The sequence below is a fragment of the Myotis nattereri genome (assembly GCF_964212035.1).
Source record: "Myotis nattereri genome assembly, chromosome: 3".
NCBI lineage: Eukaryota > Metazoa > Chordata > Mammalia > Chiroptera > Vespertilionidae > Myotis > Myotis nattereri.
In genome coordinates, this window is record NC_138077.1 from 6,555,094 (window position 1) to 6,582,581 (window position 27,488).

Genomic DNA, 27,488 nt, shown 5'->3' on the forward strand with positions numbered 1-27,488 from the left:
GGTCCTGCCTCCGCCCTGGTGCAAAGAATTGCTAGCTGGGGTTCTCTCCTTCTCCCCTTCCAGGAGCCCCATTCCACATGACTTTGGTCATTATTGGCTTCCAACACCTCAGCGACTGCAGGGGAGCTTTTATTTCATCTTTATGGAAACTGTGGAGGGTAATAACAACCATCACCATCGTGTGATGTTACAGGTGAGAAAATTAAGGGCCAGAAGGATGAGTGGACTAGCTGGGAAAATGGCAGAGCTGGGATTAGAACCAAGAATTTGTAAATTCAAATAATGCCGTCCCTTTCTTCTGCTGCTTTCCATCGATTTTATTTGTTTCTTCATTCGTTCATTCAACATGCATTGACAATTTGCTATGTGCCAAGTGTTATTTTAGTTGCTGGATAAACAAGTCTTCGAGAGTTCTTGCCTACCAGTAATGCCCAGGCTCATGGGTGGGACAGAACGGGTACAGGTCCTTATAATACAGTGTTGCAAATGCCCCTAGAAGAGCTCAAAGAAGAGGGCTGGTGCTGAACTCATCCTGAGTCCTACCAGCTGGGGGACTCACTATACTTCCCAGGTCCTCAGCTGCCTCGGCTGTAAAATGGGCGTAAATTCTCTTCTCCCTGGATTGTGATTATACAGTGAAGCCATGGAAGTAACAGGTCCGAAGTAAATGTTTGTTCATTCATTCACCTGCTTCGTTAAGATACTGGATAAACAGACGGACTTGAGTCAGTGAAAACTTCTTGTTTCTCTCTTTAGAAAGAAGGCAGACATTTTTATTAAGTAGATTTTTCCATTTTTCTTGTCATCTCTCAAAAGATGTGTGTTTAACTGTTTTCCACTCCACTCAGCACTGTTTGGCTTTATAACGGAACAAAATAAGTCAGGTTTGTTGGCATGGGCGTTGTCAGGCAGTGCGACCAAGGAGCTTTGGTGTGTCTTCCTCATCAGGTATCCTGACTTCTGTTCTGCATGATGAGATCAAGAACAAGCTATGAACATGAGTTTAGCGGTTTTATTTCTCTCAGGAAACCACTTTTCCACTTGTTCCAGCCAAAGCCTGTGCTGATCAAGCACCCCTTAGCTGTCAGCCTTGATGACCAGGATCAGTGGCGGTATGGCATTGTTGACCTAGAAAAATTGTTATTTTACCAGCAAAGAATTGTAATTCCGAATATTAGGTCTAATGGCAAAACCATAGGCAAGTCTGGAGAACCAAAAAGAGGATCATTCTTTTTATAGAGGGAAATGGGAGTTGGGAGGGCCTGTTACAGAGTCCATTGGAGGAAATTGGGAGTTTCAGCTTTTCATTGGCTGAGTTGTGACAATCTCTCATTGGCTGGGCTGTTGCCAGGCAAGGAGAAAATCTTCCTTCCTCCTGCTAGGGTAGTCAAATAGAAAACATCTTCTTATTGGAGATGCAAGGTTTGTCTTTTCCTCTTTGGGGTAACTGAGGATGAGTGGTAGAGCATGAGAGCTCCCCCTACAAGCGCTCCAACTTTAATTGAGGTTTCCTTTATTAATTTTCAGAGCATCAACCCCCTTTTCCTGACCCTGGTTGCCTGAACCTGAATTACAATTACCGATAGGAGCCAAGAGCATTGTTTTATGTAGCAAGTGTTCCCAAAATAACAGTTTATTATTACTCTCAGTTGAATACAGTTGGAGGCCTTTGAAGATCAGGCCTCCAAAGAGATAAGATTTATACATAACACAAGTCACTCAACCTGGGATTCTCGGCTTCCTCATCTGCAGGTTGAGTGTGGAGAGCAGACTCCCCATAAGAAGCCTCCTTCTAACTCTCGGAAGGTCGTGACCCTCGGTTTCGATCAGCACTGCCCTTATAGACCGAGTGCTTGAGCGCCGCACCCCAGAGTTATGGGTTGCAGCCCTACCCTTTCTGGAAGCCCCTGCCTTCCAGAAACCCACAGGCCCAGGTGCCCCCGACATGCCAAGCCGTCATGAGCCCCACTTACAACAAACACACGGAGATCCTGGGGGTGGGGGCATGGATCAGAAGTAACTGGGGCAGCATTTTCTCAGAAACATTTTAATCTGGAAACTAACTCGAAGGCACTTGAACTGAGGCTCCTCAAACATTCCCTGTATTTATTTTCGATGAGACATGATCATGAAAGGGCTGAGGATGGCAGAGGGGAGCTAAGCCCCGACTTGAAGGACGCGGAAGCTGCTGGAGAGGGGAGGTGGGGGGCGGAGCCAGTGGTCAGCCGGGGCACCAATGGGGCCTCCTGGGGGACAGCCCACACTACAGCCAGCCCCAACGTGGGCCCTTTTACATGTACTTCCCGGCCTCGGGAGCTTCCCTGGGGGGCTCTCATGGAGTGTCGTTGGGTTGTGCAGTTTCAGCAGCCAGAACCCCAGGAAAGCGGCGGCGGCGGGAGGGGGGGCGGGGGGGGGGCACAATGGGGGGCACTCTGAGGGCTCTGGGCAGGCGCCCTGGGAGGGTGCCTCCGTGGGGTCTCCCCAGCAGGAAAGGCGGCGAGGCACCCAAAGGGACCTGCGGGGTATGGGGAGTGACAGGAGGGTGGTGGTGGACCCCCCACTGGACACATGGGGGGCCGCAAAGACCCCACCGCCACAGTGGGGTCTGCGATGTCGGAGAGGCCTGTAAGGCGGCGCCACCGGGCCCACCAGAGGCCACGGGCGCGCGGATCCCACGTGCCGCCCGGAACCGCAGGAGGCGGTAGAGACCCAGCCACGCGCGGCCTGGGCGGGGATGGCGCGGGCGCGGGGGCGCAGACGGCTCCTGGCGCGCAGAGACCGGCGGAGGCTGGGTGAGACCGCTGTGCGCGGGGCGGGTCAAGGTCAGGGTCTGGGGCGGGTCGGAGTCTATGTGCGGCAGGGCCGGGTGCGTTGGGACGCAGGGCCGCCCCGCAGGCGGAGGCCCCGGGGTTGGAAGGGACTGGCCACCTCCCTGAAGGGTCTCTGGACTCCCGGGGTCCCCAGACCACACGGTGAGAACTGCGGTCTGGGGTGTAAATTAAATGGTCACTGAATGCCAAGTCCTGGGGGAAGTTATGAAAGAAATAAAAAATCAAGCCGGATAATCTTGACATTAAAATGAGAACATAAGTATGTTCATTCAGTTCAGTGTGTGAAACGAAGGAAGGACAAATGGAGACATGAGTGCACCGAAGCTACAGAACAGCAAACACACACACACACACACACACACACACACACTCACACACTCACACTCACTCACACACACACACTCACACACACACACTCACACTCACACACACACACACACACTCACACACACACACTCTCACACACACACGCGCGCGCACTCACACACACACTTGCACGCACACACACACACTCGCACACACACACTCGCACACACACTCGCTCAAACACACACTCACACACACGCACGCACGCACGCACGCACACTCGCGCACGCACACTCGCACACACACACTCACACACACACACACTCGCGAGCACACGCGCACACACTCGCGCACACACTCACACACACACTCACACACACACTCGCACACTCACACACACACTTGCGCACACACACACACACTCGCGCGCACACACACACACTCACACACACACACACACAGGCACGCTCTAGGTCTCAGAGTGTGTGCGTGGGGTCTACCTTTGATGGACCCAGGCAGCTATGACCCCAAATCGCACCCCTGCCACGGCTCTGGAGACCACCCTCCCAGCGCTGCCAGGTTGCTGGGGAGTTTGGGATGACCAGAGGCCTGTGGGGGCCCAGGGGAGAGGGTGGCCGAGAGGAGGGGAGGCTTGGTGGGGGGACCTTGAAAGGAAGGGCAGGCTAGAGCTATTGGGGAAGCTCCTCCAGGTTGAGATGGGACACAGGTAGTCCCCCCAGTGCCGCTGAAGGATGCTGAGACAGCTGGCAGAATGCACCCCGTCAGGGCTCCCAGCAGGCCTCTGGCAGGAATGGCACCGGGCGGGGCAGCTTTCCTGTGCCGCATTGGCTAGGCTGAGCTCTAGATGTGCTCCCAGGGCCCAGAGACTTTCAAAGCTTCACACACCTGCTCCGCTCTATCATTTTAATGGATTTATTGTTGTTGTTTTTTGATAACAGACTTTAATGAAGTATAATTTATATGCAGTAAAGTACACAATTCCTAAAGGAATATTGCTCGGTACCGTTTTGCATAGGATTCTTGTGTCCTCGCTGCCCAGGTAAAGACAAGGAGCTTTTCACCTCACCAGTGAGTTTTCCCATGCTCCTTCCCACTGAATAGCTTTCCACCCCTACGCTCAGAGTAAACTACTGTTCTGTCCTCTGTTGCCATAGATCAGTTTTGTTGGTTCTTGAACTTCACCTACATGGAGACTAAACAACATGCTACTAAACAATCAATGGATCAAAGAAGGAATCAAACAAGAGATCAAAAGTCCCTTGAGACAAATGAAAATGAAAATACAGCCTTCCAAAATCTATGGGATGCAGCAAAAGCAGTTCTAAGAGGGAAGTTCATAGTTTTACATGCCTACCTTCAGAAACAAGAAAATAATTTCAAATAAACTGCCTAACTTTACACCTAAAGGAACTAGAAATAGAGCAAACCAAATAGAGCAAACCAAACCTAAAATAAGTGGAGGGAAAGAAATAACAAAGGTCAGAGTGGAAATCAATGAAACAGAGAATTAAAAAGCAGTAGAAAAGATCAATGAAACTAGGAGCTAGTTCTTTGGAAGAATAAATAATATTGACAAATCTCTAGCCAGACTCATCACAATAAAAAGAGAGCACAAATAAATAAAGTCAGAAAGAGGAGAGATTTCAACACAGTAACACAAATGATCATTAAAGAATACTATGGATAATTATATGCCAACAAATTGGACAACCTGGAAGAAGTGGATAAATTCCTAGAGACATACAACCTTCTAGGACTGAACCAGGAAGAAACAGAAAATCTTATCAGACTGATTACTAGCAAATGAAATTAAGGCAGTAATAAAAAAATCTACCAACGGCCCTAGCTGGTTTGGCTCAGTGGATAGAGCAATGGCCTGCAGACTGAAAGGTCGCAGGTTTGATTCCAGTTAAAGGGCCTGTACCTCAGTTACAAACTCAATTCCCGGTCCTGGTCAGGGCAGCCAAATTGATGTTTCTCTCTCTCTTCCATTCTCACTAAAAACCAATGGAGAAATATTCTTGGGTGAGGAGTAACAACAGCAAAATCTACTAACAAACAAAGCCCTGGACCAGATGGCTTCACAGGTGACTTTTACCAAAAATTCAAAGAAGAATTAATACCCACCCTTCTCAAACTATTCCAAAAAATTGAAGAAAAGGAATGCTTTCTTCAAACACCTGCCTGACCCCCACCCTGGCACCCCCTGGCCTCTGTATGAACAAGAGGACCTGCAGACCTGACACTGACCATGGGGCCTGGGGCGTTGTCCTTTCCCCATATTTTCTAATCACCCCCTCCTCACTCGCCTCCCCCCCCTCCACACACTCACACTGTAAAGAAGAAAGCAGGAGGTGGTGTACCCGCTGGGTTCTGGCAAAGCAGTGGGCAGAGACTGATCTGGGAGAAGCAAAGAGCCCCACCGAGGCCCAGGGCCACTGGGAGCTCCGTTTTGAAGTTTGAAAGGCTCACACCATCTTACCTTTGCAGCTATTTCCCCTGTGAGACGTTAAATTGGGGGCTGGGTCCATGAACCATTAGGGGAACAGAGTCCCCCTCCAGAGCAAACCTTGCTCATTCTCTCTGGCCCCCAGGTGCTGGGCAGAGAGCAGGGTCCACAGTGGCTGCTGCATGGGAGCTGGTTGGGCTCTACCCAGTGCACCTGCCAGGCAGCCGGGCACTTCCCTGGTCCGTACCTGCCTGGCCTGGTGTCTGCCTTTTGCCCGCCCTCCCCCGCCACCTGGCCCAGGGCGTGCTGCCTGGTCCTCCGCCCTGGCCCTGGCGTGTGGGAAGTCCCCAGTCACCTGGCAGCTGCCGCCTGAGGACAGGAGGGCAGGGAGCAGCACCTGGAAGATGAACCTGAAGGCTGCCGGTGAGTGCCACCTCCACCGCCAGAGGAGGAAAAGGGGCCACTGTCCCGGGAAGAAGTGCCCCCCCCTCAGTCCCAGGGACCACCCGCTGAGCCAGAGGGTGGGGCCTGTCCTCTCTCTGACCTGGGACCGGAATGTGGGAGCGACTGCTGCAGAGGGAATAGGCTGGGGTGCAGAGCAGGCAGCCCTGGGCTCCCCCCTGCCTGTCCCCACTGGCCCCCTGGGATTTCTGGCTGGGGACCAGTGAGGGTGATGTTTGGACTGGAAAGTAGGTTTGGGAGAGCGCAGACAGAGTGGGACTCAAGGAGCTGGGGTGGGGGTCCTTCCAGGGGAGAGCCGGTGCCTGAGGGGTGCCGCCCCACCCCCTGGGCCAGCAGGGGCTGCCAGCTGCAGGTCAGAGGCACTCAGGGACTTCCCCTTGGACTCTCCTGCTGAGCCAGGAGTCTTCAGCCACACGTCCAATGAGGGGGCAGTGAGGTGAGTGAGAAGTGGGGTCTGGTTCGCAGGGGACGCCCCACTGTCCCGGATTCTAACCGTCCGGCAGCAGCTTTTAGAGGCTGGTTTTATTTTTTCCATTTATCAAGCTACTTGAGATGGTGGGATGTTTGGGGAAAAAAATAGGAAAGAAGAAAGGAAAAGGCAATTATTTCCTCGGCCATGTTCTCTCTGAAAGCCTGTCTTTCTGCCGTGGCCTCTGCCCTCTGAGAGCCAGCCTGGGGTCAGTGGGAGCAGCCCGCCCCTCGCACACGGCCTTCCTCCTGCTGGTGCCGTTTTCCTTCTGTCGCCAAGGAGTCTGGGTCCTGCCTGGAGCAAGGCAGCGTATCTGTGCAGGAATGGAAAGTTCTCGGCCGCTGTGAGGGCACGCCCCGTCTCGCCGGCCATTCGGTGTGTGTCAGACCCGCACTTCCATCCAGTGTGGTCACGTCCAGAAAGTTCTAAACACCACCTTTCTGCTCTGTTCCCAAAGTGCCGGAAAGCCAAATGTTAGGGTTTTTTTAATAGACGGTGTAAAACAGTCCTGTTTCCTACAAAGCCATGTATTTAAGAACTGTTGTAGGTAACGTGTGGGATCGTAGGCTAAACAGGCGGAGATATGTATCTTTTCGGGGGGGAAGAAAACGCCTCCCTCGGGCACTGAATTTCAGTAGCGTGATCTTGGGAGAATTTTTCATTCTTTCTCTGTTACATACTTAGAACATCATTTTGCTGCTTAGTTAGTAGAAAATGCTGAATATGGTCCCATGCCCCCCCCCGCCCCCCCCCTCATCCCCCCCCCCCCCCGCCTCCTGATTCACTCCTGAGCTGTGAGGTCCTTGCAGGGCAAGCTTTGCTGCAGCTCCCGGGGTGTGTTTGTCTGGGGGGAGGGAGATGGGGGGAGAAAAGTCACCTGCAGAAACTCAGAGCCGTGTCGCCGCTGAGTTTGTGAGCTAATGTTTGGCAAAGTTCCTGGAAGCGGTGTTTCGGTGGATCCATCCAGCGCCAGTTCTGGCCCGGGAGACAGCTCACGGGCAGGACGGGCAGGGTCAGTGGATGGCATCCGCGCCAGCCCCCTCCACCTGTGACACACACCCTCCCGCCTCCTCAGGATTAGGGTCAGCGTGTCAGCCTTTGCAGGTGGGTTGCCTGGCACATCTGCTGTGGCATCCCGGTGTGGCATTCCCCAGCCTTAGGACAGTGGCGACAGCAGAGCCTGGAGCCACAAAGCAGCCAAGTCCCAAGTATGGTCCATCCACCCCTCAGCCCTCCTGGCCCCTCAAGGACAAGAGGTAGAGGTGGGGCCCCCTCCAGGGTGAGGGCATGTGGTTTGTGTCCTCGGTTGAAGGAATCCCACATTGGCAGTGGTTTCAGAGGTGCTCTCCCTGGGCCCTGGGACTGGAGGGGTGCGGTGGCCTGAGGTCCCCCCGCCTGGAGTCGGTTTGAGGATCACCTTCTTCCCCAGGGCCAGCCTGAGACCCCTGGGAGCCTGCAGGCGGATGAGGGTGGGACACGCACACAGGCACAGGCACACACACGTATGCACACGCAGGCATGCACACAGGCACACATACTAATCGTGGGTCTCCAGGAGGAAGTTCCCCGACTTCCTGCCTGCGCTCCGGACTGGCCTTTGCTCCGAGGTGGAAGCACGTGAGAGGCCGTGTCTGATAGCCGGTGATGACTTTATTACCTTCAGGAAAAGGTTGGATCCTAGTTACGGAATCACCCAAGGTTCCTGGACTTTGTGTACTTCCTCCCCCTGCCCCGCCTCTGAAGCTGCAGGACCACTCTCACCAGGGCAGGCCCACTGGGACCAGGACCCCCCTTTGCTGAGTCCCTGGACTTCCACCTTTCCCAAGACTGATCCTTACCTGTGCCGGTCCAGGGGCTACTGCTGCCCAGTGTCCCGCCTGCTCTGCGATCACCTGCAGGGACTGAGCTCCTGGTGCAGCTGTTGGCCCATGAACAGGCTGGGCCAGGGGCACGCTGGGCCTCGGGCAGGCTGGGCCACGGGCAGGCTGGGCTAGGGGCAGGCTGGGCCAGGGGCAGGCTGGGCCAGGGGCAGGCTGGGCCAGGGGCAGGCTGGGCCAGGGGCAGGCTAGGCCAGGGGCAGGCTGGGCCAGGGGCAGGCTGGGCCACGGGCAGGCTGGGCCACGGGCAGGCTGGGCTAGGGAAGGCTGGATCAGGGGCGGGCTGGGCCACAGGCAGGCTGGGCTAGGGACAGGCTGGATCAGGGGCAGGCTGGGCCAAGGGCAGGCTGGGCCATGGGCAGGCTTGGCCAAGGGCAGGCTGGGCCTCAGGCAGGCTGGCCCACGGGCAGGCTGGGCCATGGTTCTCCAGGTGCCTCTGTCCCTCACCTCCTGGCTCCTACGCCTGCCTCTGTTTGGCGTCCCGGATGCTCCTGTGACTGTTAGACCGGTGCCTGGATTACGGATGGCTCAGCACCAGCCAGTGCCCCATCCTCGCTGCAGGACCTGCCCTCCCACATGGGGTGGCTCTGGTCTATGTCTTGGCTCCCCCAGCCACCACAGGAAGCCAGGCTGTCCCAGCCCTGAGGCCATCCTGGCTCCCCTTTCCCAGCCCGCAGACACCCACAGCCTTCCTAGGAGCCCTGGGAAGTGCGCAGGGAGGGGAGCTCACCACCTTGCAGGCGGCCAGCCCCGGATTTTAGTTCCACTGGTGAGGACTGCGGGCTTCTCCTTCATGCTTCGTTTCGCTCCTTGTCACTTCCGTCTACTGTCCTTGTTCAGCAGTGACAGGGCCGTGTCTTCCTTCCGTGCGGCTGCTCTTCACACATCTGAGAGTAGCGTCAAGTTCCTTTCAGCTTCTCCAAGCCAAACTGCAAGTCTTTGCTCGAAGACCTCATGCGACCGGCAGGTCCTCTGACTGGCCTCTGGCTGGCCAATGGCCTTCTTCAAATATGACACTTGGATGAAGGGGTCCAGCTGTGACTTACGCAGCGGCTGTTGTTTCCACTGAACCTCACCGTGAGGCTGACTCTGGGACTCTAGCGGTCACCCACCAACAGCACTTTCCGGAACATTCTGCGGCCCATGCACCGTCCTGGGTGTGAGGGCACAGTCCTGGAGGGAGGGGGCCCTTGGTGTGCCACACCAACAAGGTGTGTGAATGGCTGCCATGAGGGCACCCATGCAGGCCACAGGGCTGTACCAGAGTGGGGCTCCTGGCAGGTTGGGAGAGCCTGGAAGAGGAGGAGGGGGGTGGGTCGATGGGTTGGGATCCGTGCAGGAGCGCGTCCTGAAGCAGAGGACAGGCTCCGACAAAGCCGTACAGCAGGAGAGGGCACACACAGCCGCAGCGGGTCACCGCGCCTGCCACAGCGCCAGCAGGATTCCAGGAAAGCGACCTCCAGACCCAGGGCTCTCCTCTGCTTTCTGCGGCTGCTTTTTCCAGCTGTGAGACGCCCCCCAAGTCCAAGAAACGGCAGTGGCCACACGGTCCAGGGAGTTTGCATGAGGAAGCCCTCCCTGCATAACATTCTAACAATCTTGGGGGCTGCGTGGTTTGGAAAATAGAAAAAAGCATTGATGCTGAAATACGCACTCGGAAAAAGACCGAACCGTCGAGGGGAAATGGAAGCGTCCAGCTCCATGGGCGCCGCTGCCTGAGCTAGTGAGCCTACGAGCGCATACAGACTCCATCAGACACAGCAGCGGGGGGACCACCGCCGCGCCCAGGGAAGGGGAGACCTGCAGGTGCAGGCAACGGCGGAGCTGAGGTCAGGGCTGAGCTCGGACAGTGACAGACGCAGGTTTGCGTGTCGTCACCGCCTGGAGAGGAGGAAGCCTGCGGGGGTGTGCTGGCGGGTTGGAGGCCTGCTTCTGTCAATGCCTGTGAACTTGGGAAAGGGGGGCTGGGAGAACTGCCCACCTGTCCCTGCTCAGGGTGCTGGGTGGGGAGACACCAAGCCCTTGACAGCATCCAGGTGTCCCACAATTCAGTGCAGCTCTGACACTGACCCCCAGCAGTTAGTGCAGACCCTGCGGGTCAGGAGGGCAGCCCCTACCGGCCGCCCTCTCTTCAGCCGCCAGCCACAAGCCTGGAGGCCGCCCGCATGTGCCGCTGACCAGCTATGACCTGGGGAGTTCCCACAACTCCTCTAGGCTCCATCGTTCGCTAGAACAACTGGCGGAGCTGGCCGGTGCAGTGCAGGTGGGACAGTGCATGTGGAACGGAGGGCCAGCCCCAGAGAGCTGACACCTGCCCCCACCCGTCCACTGAGCCAGGCAAGACGGGCCCCACGTCAGGTGTGGTGGCTCCCAAGGCCGCTTGAGGAATCGATGATGTTAGCCTCTGGGGACGTTCTGAGACCCAATCCAGCAGTGAGCATAACAGCACGGCCTGGAAAACACTCATATCTTGTTCGTGTGTCTGCGTCTGTCTACCTCAAATGCCTGCCCCCAGCAAAGCCTACGAAGTCGTCACGCGTGTTGGTTCATTAAAGCAGCCCTGGGCCCTCGTCTGCCCCCACCGCCCAGGAGCACCCTGCTGACTCCCATGGTTGGGGGGGGGGTGCGGCTAGGAGAGCGGGGGGGGCAGGGCTGCCTGGTGGCCGCTGAACTGAGCATCCACACCCGCATGTCTGTCCGCAGGCGCCCTGAGAGCCGTGCTCTTCATCTTCGCCTCCGTGTGCGCCTGGTACTCCGGGTACCTGCTGGCACAGCTCATCCCGGACGTGCCCCTGTCCAGTGCCATCTACAGCATCCGGAGCATCGGGGAGAGGCCCGTCCTCAAAGGTCCGTGTCCGGGTCACAGCCCGCTAGTAGCTGCGGCCGGGCTCCGGGGTGGCAGTGGGTTCTGGCCGTTTTACGTTGGTGACGATGATGGGGGGGAGGAGATAACATCTCCCGTTTCCTTCCTTTCCAACCCCCACTCACCCCATGTTAGGGAAACCAACAGAGAAACTTCACGTGCAGGCTGTGTTAAATACAAATGTGTTTGTTTGGAATACAACTCAAATTGGGAATGAGGCGAAATGACCAAATAGCCATGAAAAATGACATTTGGTAATGTGTGGGCACGAAGAATCATCTGCACTCCCTTCCAAGATCTTGTGAACAGATATGCTGGTGTATTTTCAATGGGGGGGAAAATTATTAAAAATCAATTTGCACAAATATAGAGAACTGAGTAATGATAAACTATTTTTATAAAAGCCATTCCTTCACAGATTGAATTACCTTTTATGGAACACCAAACAAACAAAAAAACCACTTTCTAGGAATCGACTGTGACAGGGTTGTTTGTATTTGATAAGGTTTTCACAGTGAACTTGCCCGGAATCAGTAGACTAATTGTGTGCAGCCTGAGGTGGGGCCCAGCTCCATGGGAGCCATAGCTTGAGCAGAGCACTGGAGCCGCCCTCAGAGGGCTCGCTCTCTCATTTTCCCTATTTCCCCACAAAATCAGGAGTCTCTCCTGAACACAGCTTCCCCTAGGAGCTGCCTCTGACGCCGGGCGTTTCGAAGGGCTCGTTGCCATGGTTTCTGTCTCCCTCCATCGCATGCCAAGGATGTCAGTTGAATAGCCAGCCATAGGCAGTGATTCCCAACTCTTAAACTTGTTCCACCTGCAAAACATCCCCTCCCTTTTGTATATTTGTTATTTTAAGACAAAAGCAGATTAAATTAACTTCGTGACTTTAGGGGACTCTCTGAAGCTCCTATTGGTGGCCACCATTCCTATTGGTGACCCCTTCCCCACTCCTGTTTCTGCCCACGACCTTGGGCCGTGCAGGTGTGAGTCCTAGGGCAGAGCACCGTTGTTCTTGGCCAAACAGCGGGCCCCTCCGATAAATCATCGCACGACCTGTTATGTTCTTGTTCATTACAGCCCCGGCCCCCAAGAGGCAAAAATGCGACCACTGGTCCCCATGCCCCCCGAACACCTACGCTTACAGGTTGCTCAGCGGCGGGGGCAGGGACAAGTACGCCAAAATCTGCTTTGAGGATGAGCTGTAAGTAGCAACGAGAGGAAGGAAACAGAGCCGCCTGATCCCTTCCCTTCTCAGGCTGACCAAGCAGCCAGTCCGCCCCCAGCAGAGAAGGGCAGGTCCTTGACCCTGGGCAAAGGCCGGGAGCATCTGGGCACTGAGAGTGCCAGCTGTGCTCCCCGGGAGGATGTGGACTGAGGCTGTGTCCCAGTGTTGAACTCTCATCTGGCAGCAGGTCAGACAAGCCTTAGCTCATACTCCGTGGCCTTCTCTGAACACGTGTCATGGCCCTTCCAAGTCATGGGAACAGAACGCAGGTTTTCTTCCATTTTGTTATATGATCCTCACGGATTAAGGCAGGTGTGGCTTCCCTTTTCAGCCCACACCTCCTGGTTGCAGGTCTGTGTGACCACCTTGCCCACGAGAGAGCCTAAGTAAACCCTGAGCTTGGAGCTGTCCTAGCCTCAGGTGCACTCGCCCACCGGGGCGGGGCTGCCACAACAAACAGCACAGGCTGGTGCCCAAACAACAGGAATGTGTCTCTCCCCAGTCAGCAGGCTGGAGTCCAAGATGGAGGAGTGGGCAGGGCTGGCTCCTTGTGAGGGTGGAGGGAGTACCTGCTCCAGGCCCCTGCACTGGGCTGGAGGTGGTGGTCTTTTCCCGTGTCTGCATCATGTCCCTCTGTGTATCTGGGTCCAAATTTCCCCTTTTAAAAAGGACTCTGTTCGTACTGGTCCCTGATATGGGGTGATCTCTATTGCACTGCAGGGGGCCAGGCTGCTCTCGAGGCTGGCGCAGCTGGCACCGGGCACCGGGCATCCCTCTCCACCATCAGCCTGGGGTGACCTTTGCCTCCCTCTCTGGAGTTGCAGCCCCCATTCCCAGGATACACATCTCACTTTCTGTTTCCTCCCGTGTTTTGCTGGAGCACATCCTCTATTAACATCCCGAGAAAAGGGTAGAAGGAGAGGTAAAGTTTTTAAAGATTCTTCATGTTTAAAATATAGTCATTCCCCCTCACAATGAAGGGATAGTTTGTCTGAGTATACATTCCTAAATTAGAAATGATCTCTACTTCGAATTTTGAGGTCATTGCCTGGAACCATAGTTAACCTCCGACCGGCAATGTTCGGCAACCGTGGGAATGCGCTTCTCAGGTCCCCAGACCCAGAGGCCCCATAGCTGCATTCTGAAATTTATAGCACGTTTGCTTGAGGCCATGCTTCCATAGGCTGCTCCGGTGATTAAGCACTGCGGTTCAATTCCCAGTCAGCACACATGCCCAGGTTGCCGGCTCGGTCCCCAGTGGGTGGTGTGCAGGAGGCAGGCAATCGGTGATTCTCTCTCATCATTGATGTTTCTACCTCTCTCTCCCTCTCCCTTCCTCTCTCTGAAATCAATAAAAACATTGTATATAATAAAAGCCCAGTGACCCAACGGCGGAACGACCAGAATGACTGGTCGACCAGTTGCTATGATGCACATTGGCCACCAGGGGACAGATGCTCAATGCAGGAGCTGCCCCCTGGTGGTCAGTGCGCTCCCACAGTGGGAGTGCCGCTCAGCTGACCAGGATGAGCGGCACTCCCACAGCAGCCTATCCCCACAGGCCACGCCCCCCACCATGCACCGGGCCTCTAGCATTTAAATAAAACATAATATAAAAAGTATTTATGACACTTGTTGATGATGGCAGGGCAGACTTTATTCAAGGTGGGCCATGGCACCCACTACAGGGGCCTCTGCAGCGGGGTCTTGCAGTGGGAGGGAGAGAATGGACTTAACTCTGAACACAGTAAGTGGGAATCATCGCCAAGGAGCAGGGTGCGGTCAGTGAACAGGAAATTACTAAGAGGAAGGAAGCACCGGGGTGGAGGGAATTCTGGCTAAACTAATCTAGCAGGTTCCTTGCTGAAGGTGGGCTCAGGAGGTCAGAAATCACCAGGGTGGGGAGTGGAGGATGAGGAGCCCAATCAATAAGGAAGGTGATCAGATATCAAAGGCGGGGCGTTCTAGTTAACCCGACTTAGCAGAATTCTTGCTAAAGCTGGACAATGCAGAGATAAACGCGGGAGTCCAAAAGTTGGGCCTCGTTGAAAAAGAGCTCTGGGGAGCCGGTTAGGGTTTGGTGAAGGAGAGAGTCTCCCGGCACCGGGGTCCCAGGCGGGCCCATTCCTGGGAGCCAAGCACCAGGGGGCCCTGGCCTTGCTGAGCTCTCGCGAGGCTGCAGGGCGGCCTGGTCCACCCAAGCTGCTTCCCTCTTGTCTTCACTTCGGCTCGGACTTGCAATGTGGTCTGACCGGCTCTCCCCATCCCCGCCCTCCCCTTCTTCCCTCGGAGGCCTTTCCCCCAGTGAAGCCTCCTGTGCGTTCAGTCCTGCTCTCTCTGCTTCTCAGAGGACTCAGACTAGCCCTGACGAGCGTGGCTGTTTCCCCGCCGTCGGTCCAAACACAACATGTGGGCAAATACTTTGACAGTTGCCATTGTGTGAGACGAAACTCGGGTTTCCGGTCAGATTTTTACTTTGTTATTGCTCTTGCCATGAGTGAATTGAGGATCTCTTTATGCTGAGTCCTTGTGTTTATTTTTTTATGAACTCTCTTTTCATATCTCTTGGCCATTTTTATTGATTTATAAGATCCTTTATATATTGGTGTTGTAAAGATTTTCTGTATATTTTGTCTTTACATTTATTAAAAGGGCATTTTTAAACATGCCTGTACCTTAGTTAATGTATGACCTTTAACAAAACAAAGAAACTATAGCCATAGAGTAAAAGCAAAATTTTAAAAAGCAACAAAAAAACATCTCTCATGGCCCACCCCTTCCCTTCAGATGAATAAAGCCGAACCATGAATGCTCATGAGGTGGTTGAGGACTCGGTGGAAAAAAAAAAAAGTTTGTAAAAAGCCTGTGCTAAACAAATCTGAGATTGTCCTCTCCCTGGCCATTTGTCTAAATTATAAGATTGAGTGCAGCTTCCAGGTTCCCTGAGGGACTTGGGGAAGATGTGTGTGGAGGTGACTGTCAGGGCATGTCAGCGAGGGAGGGAGTGCGATAGGTGACAATGGTATTGGCAGTGACTGTCTGTCAGTGACAATGGTAGTGGCAGCGACTGCCAGGAGAAGATCTTGAGGGGGGTAGAGGGTAGGGGAGGAGGAGGGGGGACGGGGGGGAGGGGGGAGTGGGGGGAGTTTCCCCTGGGCTTGGTAAGAAAGGAGTCCTTTGACTAATGTTTATTTACATTTCAGGCTCATAGGAGAAAAGATTGGAAATGTTGGGAGAGGAATAAATATTGCCATTGTCAATTGTAAGTTATTATATATTTTCTTTAAAACTTTTCTAAAGACTCTGATGGGATCTTTCCCAGATACCTTGGGTTTTCGATGGTTTTTGCACTCAGTCTAGTCTAGGTTTATATTTTGATGCGTTTTTAAAATTATATATTTAACTATTTTTCCAACGCCTCACTTTACAGATTATTTGTAGTTCCAAAGAACACACAATGAAGCCAAATATAGATTTTTAAGACAAAACGAGGAGGACTGGCAGAGGCGGGTGAGACCAGAGGAGCAGACCTGGGCCTCACTTTGGCTCTCAGATTCCTGGTGGCCCAGCAGAAGGCCACACATCTGCCAGTTCCTGCCTCCGTGTGATAGAAGGGACGAGGGCCTCCAGGGAAGCCAAGCTCGGCCTCCCCTTAGGCCTGGGAAAGATGACCGCCACTGGGGACCCTGACAATCGCAGGTTTGGGGTGTCTCTGAAAGCAAGCTGAGCACGTGGTCCAGTGACGGGGGTGCTGCAGGAACCCAAGGTGCCCAGCGTGGTGATCTGGAGGGGAGCCTGCAGCCCACAGCAGAGAGCCCTGGGGCGGGAACTCTGGGGTCTGTGTGGGAAGAGGAAGGTGCCACAGGAAAGCGTAGGATGGAATCTGGCGGGAAGCAGCCGGAAGGCAGCCAGGGCAGCGGAGGAGCGTCTCTCTGACCCCCCACATCGGCAGCACCAGGGCAGGCAGCGCATCTTAGGCTCCCGGGAAAGAGATGGGGCAGGAACAGGCCACGCTGAGAACTCTGGCGCCATGGATGCACCCTGATTCCCGACGCGCTTTCGGTTAAAAGCTGTTCCTTTTCTTTTCAGATGTGACTGGGAAAGTGATAGAAGCGCGGTATTTTGATATGTATGAAGGAGGTAAGAAAACTCTTTTCCTGTTAACATTTAAATGAGTTCTAAACATAAATCAAGATTTTAAAAAACACAAGCAAAATTGCCAAACGTTCTTACTAAGCTGTCTGCTAAGAAAACTGCCAGAAGTTCGTGTTGCGTATTCTAGAACGGTCGTCCCTCCATCAGTCCTCTTGGTCTCTGGGTTCATGTCATTCCGTTTGAAGGCATTCGCTAGAAATGCCTTCCTCTGGTCACACTTGTCCTGAATCTTCTCCTTCCCTTCCCTCCTTGGATAACGGGAAGAGACAGTTTCAAATCAAATCTCTGTAAAATAACGCAATCAGCATCCGGCCTGAATGTCGTCGGGATTTCCGTCCTGGGCCTGGTGCCCGCTGGGCCTGTGTGCTCCTTCCCGGGCCCCGCGACCCCGCTCTCCTTCATCGTCGCTGCGTTCTGGGCACTGGGTCTTGGACTTGTTGCCTGTCAGGATATACCAGCCCTGAGAGTTGTTAACAAGCCTCTGTAAGACGACGGAGAGTCATGAGAAATGCCGGTGCCTCTCGGTGGGAATGGTGCATGTTTACTTGGCAGTAACTTCAGCACAACTTGCCGGGGTTCTCGTTCCAGCATCTAGAAGGGTTCAGCCACCTGGAGAAGGGGCTGTGCGTAACTTAAAGAGTCCAGAGACGAAATATAATTTTGAAAGGCATTTGGGGGTCAGAGGAGCCTCGCTTAAGAAACTAAGATCTCCTTAGTCTCAGGACCCCATGCTTTTTATTAACACAAATTGTCCTGAGGCGAGGTGGAGATATACTTCAAAGGGTCAGGGTTTGGTACAGAGTCCATTGTCAGAATGGGGGAGAATTAGCCTACAGCTGTTCAGGTGTTTGGCCAGTAGGAGGCAATAACATGTAGATTAAGATGCCCTGAGCTGTCTGGCAGCAAGCAATCATCCCTTTTCAGGTTTGGGGAAATGCCCTTGCCACCCCAGATGGTTCAGCCCTGCTGTCATGCTGGAATTGGCTTCCGGCAACAACGATCAGCACCCAGTCCCAGGGGTAGAGTAGGGTCAGAGGTTCGCCTTTCTTTTATCCTGTAAGACAGTAGGAAGCCCCCTTAGCCAAGACTTCCCCAGGCAAGGCTGGGTCTGCATTCCTGTCTCTGTCCTGCACATGGGTGCCTGAGCCACTCCGATCTGGGATGCGCACACGGGGTGGGGGCTGCCTGAGTCATTGCAGAGCACGCTGCCTTTGCCACCAAAGTGGCTGCTGGTGTCGAGTAGATCAGTAGCATCTTCCTGATCCGATCGTGCTCTGACCTCGGACGGTCCCACGAGGAAGCCCAGCAGCTGCGGACCGTATGCCTGGTCCAGAGAGGAGCTCCAGGAATCAGGATCGCAGTGGCTACGGACACTGAGGGCAGAGAGGAGCAGCATATAGGGCAAGAGCCTCAGCTAACCGCGCTCCTAAAACTGGTTTGCATTGACCCGACAGATTACTCCGGACCCATGACCAAGTTCATTCAGGGCGCGCCTGCGAAGTCCCTGCTCTTCATGGTGACCCACGATGATGGCAGCAGCCGGTGAGCGTGCGTGGCTTTGCCCAGCAGTGACTAGAAATCTGACCCACGCAGCCAGTTTGGGTGCCCTGTCCTCCTGTTCACCCCGCCTCCTACCCCCGCCCCCCGCCCCAGGAAATGAGTGACTTTGGAGACCTCTGTGCTGGGACAAACACAGTGGGACACGCAGGAGTCCCCACGGGAGACATTCAGTCGCTCTCCTCTGTCCCCCAGACTGCAGGAGGACGCCAAGAAGACCATAGAAGCGCTTGGAAGCAAAGAAATCAGGAACATGCGGTTCAGGTCCAGCTGGGTATTTCTCACAGCGAAGGGCTTTGAACTTCCTGCAGGAATCGAGAGAGAGAAGGTGAGTGGCTGTCATCACTGTTCTTTAAAAGTATAGTTGGCATACGATATTACATTGGTTTCAGGTGTACAATATAGGGGTGCAGCCTTTATACACCGAACAACGTGCTCACCACACACAGTCTAGTAACCATCTGTCACCATGCCAACGTACACAGGGTGAGTGGTTTTTAAATGTCCCTTCCCACAGGTGGTTAGGGTACCAGGGGCCGTCATTTGAAAGGTGGCCAGTCGGTTACAACTCCCCGTCTCTAGCTACGTCCCTGCGTAGAGTGTGTGCCGCCAGGGCCATGTGCGGGGTGGGCACTGGTCTGAGTGCTCGCCCCTCCACTCAGGGCTCCTCGTTCCTACATCTGGGAAAATCCCACCTTCCACTCGGTAGGTGCTGGGTGTGTCATGGGTGAAACCATCCATGCTGAGAACGGAACCCTTCCCCTTAGATCAGCATTAGATCAGCACTGGGCCTCGGGTTCGATGCCTTGGTTGCAGGCTCCTCCCCTGGTCAGGACTCGGGCAGGAGACAACCGATGGATGTGTTTCTCTCACACTGATGTTTCTCTCTCGTTCCCTCTCTCTTCCACTCTCCCTAAAAGTCAATGGAAAAATATCCTCGGGTGAGGATTAACAAAACAAAAAAGTAGAAAATTCTCAGTGGGCTGTTGAGACTGATTTTGCATCATGCTGGGGCCAACACAGGCCTCTCTCTGCTTTGCCTCCGTGTGGGGAAGGGAACACTGCTTACTGCTAATGCGGCTCGGAGACCACCGCGCCTGTGCGCCCGAAGCATTTAAAATAGTTGGGCACCAGCTCTAGCCGGTTTGGCTCACTGGGTGGAGCGTTCGCCCGTGGACTGAAAGGTCCTGGGTTCGATTCGAGTACCTTGGTTTCAGCCTCCACCCCCAGCCTGGTTGGGGCTTATGTTGGAGCCAACCAATCCATGTGTCTCTGTCACATCAATGTTTCTCTCCCCCCCCCCCCTCCCTTTCACGCTCTAACAAATCAATGGATTAACAAAATAAGATGGAGGGCAGGCACCAAACACCGGATAAAGGCTTTCATCGTAACTTGTTCATGTTTGACTTGAAGGCCTGTCGTTTATCGAAGAAAAGTAAATAGCAAAGGAATGGCTTTCTCATGCGTTAGCTCCACGGCCTGTGAAAGTCGCAGCTGAGGGTTGGGGACCTGTCATGGGATTTATGAGCTGACGCCTCTGGGGACGATGGCACAGCCTCTTTTAGATGGTGCCGCTCTCCGGATCCGGGGCCAAAACACCGGGGCTTCGGAAGTGGGGAGCTGGCTGCCTGCCAAGGGGTGAGCCCTCTGACCCTTCCTGGGCAAAGGGGCTCCTTTCCTCGAGCTAGGAATTCAAAGAGGCAGAGATTTGCGTGTCCACATGTTGCTTCTGACTCCAGGCGAGGACGTTTGGTCCCAGTCCCCTGCTTGCGCTGTCTGCATGGTGACGGGTCTGGGAAGAAGACAAATAGAAGCCAGCTGGTGTGGCTCAGTGGTTGAGCATTGACCTATGAACCAGGAGGTCAGGGTTCAATTCCCGGTCAGGGCACATGCCCTGGTTGCGGGCTCCATCCCCAGTAGGGGGCATGCAGGAGGCAGCCGACTGATGATGCTTCCATCTGTCTTCCCTCTGCCTCGCCCATCCTCTCTGAAATCAATGAAAACATTTTTTAAAGAAACAGAAGCAGATGGGTGGCGGGGCCTCTCCACTCTTGGCAGGACCGCCGAGGTGGAGGAGAAGGGGGCTGGATGGGTGTGATCTCGGTGCAGCCACACAAACAGGTAACTCGTGGCAGACACCCAGGGGAAGCCCTGGCGCTCCTTGGATGCCCTGCAGTCGCCCCCGGACTCGGAATCCCTGGGGATTTTAGCAGGCACCTAAAGCACACCTTTTCTCCTTGTAACTCCCTGTTCCTCCTCCCCCGGGAAGCCAGGAGCATTTACCCGGGGCCCCTGCCCAGACCACCCATTGCTAATGATCGGTTCGGACACCCAGTGTGCTTGAGGCCTCACGGGCTTGTCCTAACGAGTGAGCATGGCCTGGGCTCTGTGTGGCGGCTCTCCCGGGCCCCACTGCCTGGACCTGCCGGGGGCGAGGGGTGCCACGTGCGGCTGGGAGAGGGGCTTGGTGTCCAGGGTCAGATTTGCGGGGGCCACAGGTGACGCTGAGCAAGCTGCTTCGCCTCTCTGGGCTTGAGTTTTCTGATCTGTGTAACGAAATGAAAGCTGGGTGATTCTTCAGCTGTGCTGTGGGCATGTGCTCCATCTGCCCTTGGCCTTCCTCAGGCTGCCTCTGTGGAGTGATACAGGGCCACCTTCTCCTCCACCCCTGGCGTGGTCAGTACCAATCTGGCATCTTACGGATCTCCAGGCTTTATCTAATCCAGGCTTTATCTACCGGCTGTGTGGTCTTAGGCAAGTTACTTCACCTCTCTGTGCCTCAGGATCATCCCCTGTGGGGAAGGGGTAAGGCCAGCCCCTATCATATGCGAGTCAATGAGGATGAAGTGAGAGCGACATGTGGGGCTCAGCAAGGAACTGAGCAGAGAGCCCAGTAACCCAGAGCAACCGGGCCTTTCCGGAGCTTCCGGCTCCTTCCAACTGGCCCGCCCCACCTGCCCTTCCCCACCTAAGCTCCTTACACAACACCAGTGCCCAGGCCAACTGAGCTAGAACCCCAGAGGCGGGGCCTGGCAGGGGATTCTAATGTTCAGGGAGGGTGCACCCATTGCACTGATTTTCCTGAGAAAATGGAGGCCCCATTTCATGGGCACATTCAAATTCCCCCTTCATCGCCGGCTTTTTTATAGAAATTGACAAGTGGATTCTGAAATTCACGTGGAAATTCAAGCGATCCAGGTAGCCAAAACAGTCTTGAGAAAGAAGAACTACGTTGAGGACTCACACTTCCCAATTTCAGAACTCACTACAAAGCCGCAGTAATCAAGCCGGTGTGGTACTGGCATACAGCACACATATGGGCCCTGGAAATAGAATCCGGCGTCCAGAAACAAAACCTCACTTTTTTTTTTTTTATGTGCCTCAGGCATGAAACAGCTCTGACCACCGACACAGGCATCAAGCTAGGATGAACTGAGGACTGTACATCTGCTTTGCCCCTGACTGATATAAGAGCAACACCACCAATCAGGTGTCTCCTTGCCCATTGCCAGGGGGTCAAAACCTCACTTTTATGGTCAATGATTTTCGACAAGGCTGCCAAAATCACTGCATGGGGAATGATGTTGAGACAACTGGTCACCCACGTGCAAAAAAAATGAATTTGGAGTCCTACCTCACACCATTTGTGGAAATTAAGTCAAAATGGGTCAAATGACTAAATATAGGTAGAAGAAAATGAAACCATAAATCTTTGTGACCTGGAATTAGGCAATGGTTTCTTAGCTACAACACCAAAAGCATGAACGAAAAAAGAAAAAATGAATAAATTGCATTTCATCAAAACTTAAAACTTTCATGCATCAACGGACACCACCAAAAAAAAAGTGAAAGGAAGAAAAAACATTACAAATGAAGGACTTATACCCACAATGTATAAAGAACTCTTATGGCTCACAATAAAAAGTCAAATAACCTGATTTTAAAGTGGGCAGAGATCTGAATGAACTTATCTTCAGGGGACAGTAAACACACAAGAAGATGCTCATAATCGGCCACCAGGACAATGCAAATGGAGGCCTCAGTGAGGTACCACCTCACCCTCACGCAGAGGGCTGTAATTTTTTTAAAAAATCATAAGAAGTGTTTACAAGGATGTGGCGAATGTAGAACCTTCAGACACTTTCGAAAAAAATCTAAAAATACTGCTGCTTTGGGAAATATTCTGGCTGTTCCTCAAAAAATTAAGCATGTACTTACCATGTGACCTAACAATCCCACTCCTAGATATACTGCATACCCAAGAGGGCGAAAACATGTTCACACAAACTCTTGTACATGAATGTGCATAGCAGCCTTATTCATAAAAAACAAAAAGTAGGAACAGCCCACATGTCTTATTAATATATAAAAATATATTTTTTAAAATGGGGTATAGCCATACCTGGAATATTATTCAGCCATGTAAAGAAATGAAGTCCTGATACATGCTACAACATGGATGGACCTTGAAAACATCCTAAGCCAAGGAAACCAAACACAAAAGACCACATGCTGCTCATTTCATTTCCTAGTATATGAAATTTCTGGAACAGATGAAACCCGGAGAGACAGAAAGTGGACTAGTGAACGCCTAGGGCTGTGGGGACGGGGAATGACTGTGTATGGGTCCGTGGTTTCTTTTTCAGGTGAGGAAAATACTCTAAAATGGACTGCGATGGTTGCATATCTGTGAATATACTAAAAACCATTGAAGTGAACACTTGGGGTGTATTTTATAGTATGTAAGTTCTATCTCAAAGATGTTAAATAAAAAAGATAGACAACTAGAATTCCAACATTTGGAATGCATATCATTCCTTCTAAGCATTAAGTTAAGACACTCCATTATCTGCGAAAGAACTGAAGATATAAAGGACTAACCACGCATCAATACGGACACACATTGCTGAGCTAGGAATTCTGCAGTAACATATTCGAGTAGTCCTACTCCCAAAGAATGAAAACTAAATGTTAGGGCTATGCTGTTCAATACAGCAGCTACGAACCAAATTTGCATTTACCTTTATTAAACTTACTACATTTATTGAATTTGCATTACATTTATTAAAGTTAAATAAAACTTAAAATTCAGTTCCTCACTCACACTGGACACATATCAAGTACTTGATAGCCAAGCATGGCTAGTGGATACTCTATTGGACAGTGTTGATCACAGAACACTTACATCATGGCAGAAAGTTCCAGAGCTTCATTAACACCTGGGTCAAATTGTATTAGGAAGCACGTTGAGAGAAAATCAAGTACCCAGAGTGGGTTGGGGCAAAATCCATTCTAGGAAGTGACTAATCCTAGAAGGGAATTTGTCAGCTATAGGACTTTGCTCATAAATGACACATTAAATATTTGTGGATTAGCAAATAAATACAAGTCTTTTCTTTCCTCTGCACAGATCAACCACTCTGATGCTGCAAAGAACAGATACCCAGGCTGGCCTGCAGAAATACAGATAGACGGCTGTGTACCGAAAGAGCTAAGCTAACATTGTGCAGACTTAATAAATGTGTGTATTTTTATAGACAGATGAATCATGGAATGGCCCACAAATCTTATCAAACAGTCAATATTTGATTTTATGGGTTTTGTCGTCAACCAACCAATATTTGCTACATGCATGAAATCTTGGCACACAGTATTTTTATGCCAATATTCATACAGTGAAAATATTAATGAGCAGGAAGACTAAAATGAATGGAAATTGTTCAATGAGGGGGTTTAACCTGGAACAGAGAGCGTTGGGGGAAAGTAACCCCTGCTTGTGAGTGTGGAGTTATTTTAGATCAGATCTAAGCTTGACCCTGTAGTCAGCTCTGCAGAGAGAAAGCCTTGATTCCATGAGCATCGAGCACACCCTCTTACGGGACAGTCATCTCCCAGGAGAAGGAGCAATGGTCAGAGGGCGTGGCAAAGCTGCCCTGGTCAGCGCCAGTTGAGCCCTTGAACTCTTCCTGTGGGTGCGTGAGCTTACTCTTTTCATGGACAAACCTGGGCACCTCCTGCCTTTGGCCACTGGGGGTGCAGGGACACAGCCTCTGCCTTCCTGCAGGAGTGTCACTGCCAGAGCTCGGATGGCCTGGAGGGTCTGGCCTCAGGAGGACAACTGTACAGTGCACGCCGGGCTTTCCAGAAGGCGCATCGAGAGCCACATATGGGAGATACGCATGCTCTTAGAAGCGTGTCCCATGATGCATCTGATTTGGGATGAAGACCATCGGGTCATGGCCAAGAGCTCATTCTAACCGTCTTTCCAAGCCCGGCTACCAGGAAAGCGAGGGGACTTTGGTGCCAGGGTAATATCGCTTCTCTGAGCCTCTAGTTCCTCATGTGTAAGATGGGAGAATTAGGGTAGAAGAATGAGTCCAAGCATTTTTATCAGCAGGAATCCTTTGAAAAACATGGTAGCACATGGCACCCTGGATTTCAGCATCCTGGCCATATCAAACCACCCAACCTCAATGGCTTACAACAGCGCTGATTTCTCCCTCGAGTAGTTACACCTGGGCCACCGGGCAGCTGCAACTGGTCCCTGAGCACTCAGGCAGGCTGGAGGAGGGTCCCCGTCAGGCACAGAAGCCAGAGAGCAGAATGCACATGCCCAGGGCTCTGTGTGAGCCCCACCTCCTCACACCTGTCGCCAGGCCCAGCCTGGGGCGTGTCCACAGTGTGGCAGTGGGTGCGGTAAGCATCCGTGATACAGGACTGCAATGACTGTGGGGTGTGTGTTTTTTTACTTATATTAGCATGCATTTGATTCTGAATTTCCCCCGCGCCATAGTTTTTGCTTCCTCAATTTCTCCCGGGGCATCTTTTTCTTCTCTGCCACCTCCCCTAGTCCAGGAACCACCTGCTCTTTCCAGTGGGATCCTCTCGGGGCGGCAGGGGGAGCTTGTGTGGGTGCATCCGCCCATGAGCTCTGTAAGTTGGGAGCTTTGTCCACCTGGATGTTCTCAATGACCAGAGAATCTACATCTCAACCCTCAAGTCCAGCATTGCTCTCCGCATTGTGAAGCACGTGCAGCAAAAATTCAGCACCCTTTTTGGGCCACCGACCCTGTCCGGCCCCGTTGTTTGGCCTGGGCACACCTACCAGCTCCACCATCGTCAGGACAGAATGGCGCCCATTGCTTCTGAAAAGGGACATCCCTCAGAGACTTGGTGGCTCTTGGAGATGCCTACCCTGAGGGCCTGGCCAGTTTCACAAGGGTCCTCACAATGAGCATGAAGATTTGAACCTCCGGATCTGCAGGGGTTTGTGGGGTTTTCTGGGTCAAGCGAAGAGTGAGCCACCTGTAGAGGTCTCCTCTGGCCGTTCGGGAAGAGCAGGAACACAAGGCCTGTGAACCCAGCACAGGGCTGGGGGCCCTGAGGAAGGGGCTGCTGGCCGCCCGGCCTGGGCAGTGGGCCCTCAGGCGCTGGGGCCCCTCCCCGCAGAGCAGTCTGCAGACCACATTTGTGATGTGACCTTATTCAGAAACAAGGTCTTTGCATTGTAATGAGTGAGAGTAGGGTGGGCCCTGGGCCAATATAATTAGTGTCCTCCTTAATAAAAGGGGAAGTTTGGACACACATACGGGGAGAAGGCCCCGTGAAGATGAAGGCAGAGATGGGGTGATGCTTCGACAGCCAGGGAACCCCGAGATGGCCAGCAGCCAGCAGGTGCTGGGGGAGGGCGGACCAGAGTCCCTGGAGCCTTCAGAGGGAGCAGGGCCCTGCGCACGCCTGCGTCTTAGACCTCGGCCCTTAGAACAGCAAGAGGATAAATATCCCCTGGCTGTCTCAGCCGCTCAGATCCTGGTGCTTTTATAGCAGCCAGAACACTAAGATCGTTTTCTTTACGTTGTAAACTCTCACGTGCACAAAGGATTCCTGTATTTAAAAAGGGGGGGGGGGGCTGGATTGGATCTTTTTATTTACTCCGTCTGGAATGACCACACGTTCATGGAATGACCACACGTTCATGGCAGTGTTGTCTTATTCACTGTGAAGCCGCGGGAGCACTCCCAGCCAGCCTGCCCAGGTTCCTGCCCGCGCTGGGCCCTCCTGTGACACCCCGGCCCCATCCTGCGACTGCCCTGGGCGCCTGCGCCTCCGCTGCCACTCTCCCTGGTGCGACCCTTAGGACCCCGACCTGGTGTGGGCACAGGACTCCGAGTTGCCAGGCCCTGCTTCCCACCTCCCTGGGCACTGGGACTGTCATTCCTGGGCCCGGCACTGGGGGGAGCCCTGCACCAGGCCACCTGCTCAGGGGAGCCTGGAACACATCAAACCTCAGAGACCGTTTCAAAACCGGCTCCCTCCCTCAGGCGTGGCCCTGGCGACCCTCCTTTTCCAGGTTTTCGCTTTCTACCTAAATGTTGGCTGTATTCCACTAAACACACGTGATCAGGAGGATGGCCCCACACCATGACCGGTTTTGAGAGTTCCCGGCTGCGTTGCTGGCGTGTGGTGTAGACGCTGTTCCCGCTACTTCTGTTAGCAGCTGCCTCTGACATTCCTGAACACAGCCATGGGCCATCGCATCACCCCTGCTGGGGCGTCTGCCTTCAGAGCCTGGAGACCACTGTGGGGTGAGAGTGTTCCCCCAGCTCCAGTCGGGGCCGCCCCTTCCTGGGGGGCCCTTTGGGCAAGAGTCAGGGGTGGGAAGCTATCTCCTTTCTGGGCTCTGGACCCCTGAGCCCAGCTGGTTGGACAGCCTGAGGCCGTCCCTGGACCAGCAACAGGCTGGAGCTGCACAGAGCAGGTGCGGTGTTGGGGTCCAGCCCCAGCAGGTCCAGGGGTTCCCCAAGGTGTGGACTGAGTCATCGAAGAAGGAATGACAGGGAGGCATCATTCAGGTGATCATCATAGCCAGGTTCCTCCTTTTATTGTCCTCTTACATCTGTATTTATACTATTTGATCTTAATCCTATCCATTCTATTCCAAAGGTTAGGGCGTTTCTTATCTTCATTCCAAGGTCACTGCTCTATTGTTCTATTAAGCTACAAGCAAGTAACTGAAGGAAATTATTCTAAGTAAAGATTGTTCGTAGTTAAAGTGATTAACTACCCGGGTAGCCTGGCACTTAGTTCAGGAGTTTTACTGATAAATCCTCACCTCACCTGGGGAAACAACCTTTCTCGGAGAGGTGACCTTGGTTAAAACACATAGCGCTTAAGAAGGGGAGCAAACATATTAAGAACAGAATGCCATATACGCCAGGTCCCTTGAAACATAAGTTGTGCAGATGTTTCTTCCCTGCAGCGACTGCGTCA

The 27,488-nt window shown here is 53.2% G+C and overlaps 1 protein-coding gene across 1 annotated transcript; it reads left to right on the top strand.

Moving 5' to 3' along the window:
* Positions 1–2,734: 2,734 nt before the first annotated feature.
* Positions 2,735–23,762, top strand: FAM3B (FAM3 metabolism regulating signaling molecule B; the record flags this gene model as incomplete). The annotated part of the gene is made up of 9 exons (XM_081088042.1): positions 2,735–2,792; positions 5,908–6,030; positions 11,119–11,262; positions 12,359–12,482; positions 15,710–15,768; positions 16,596–16,646; positions 18,116–18,203; positions 18,414–18,546; positions 23,629–23,762. 9 exons carry the CDS (start codon positions 2,735–2,737, stop codon positions 23,716–23,718), a joined length of 870 nt encoding a protein of 289 aa, XP_080944168.1. The 3' UTR covers positions 23,719–23,762.
* Between the last annotated feature and the right edge of the window lie 3,726 nt (positions 23,763–27,488).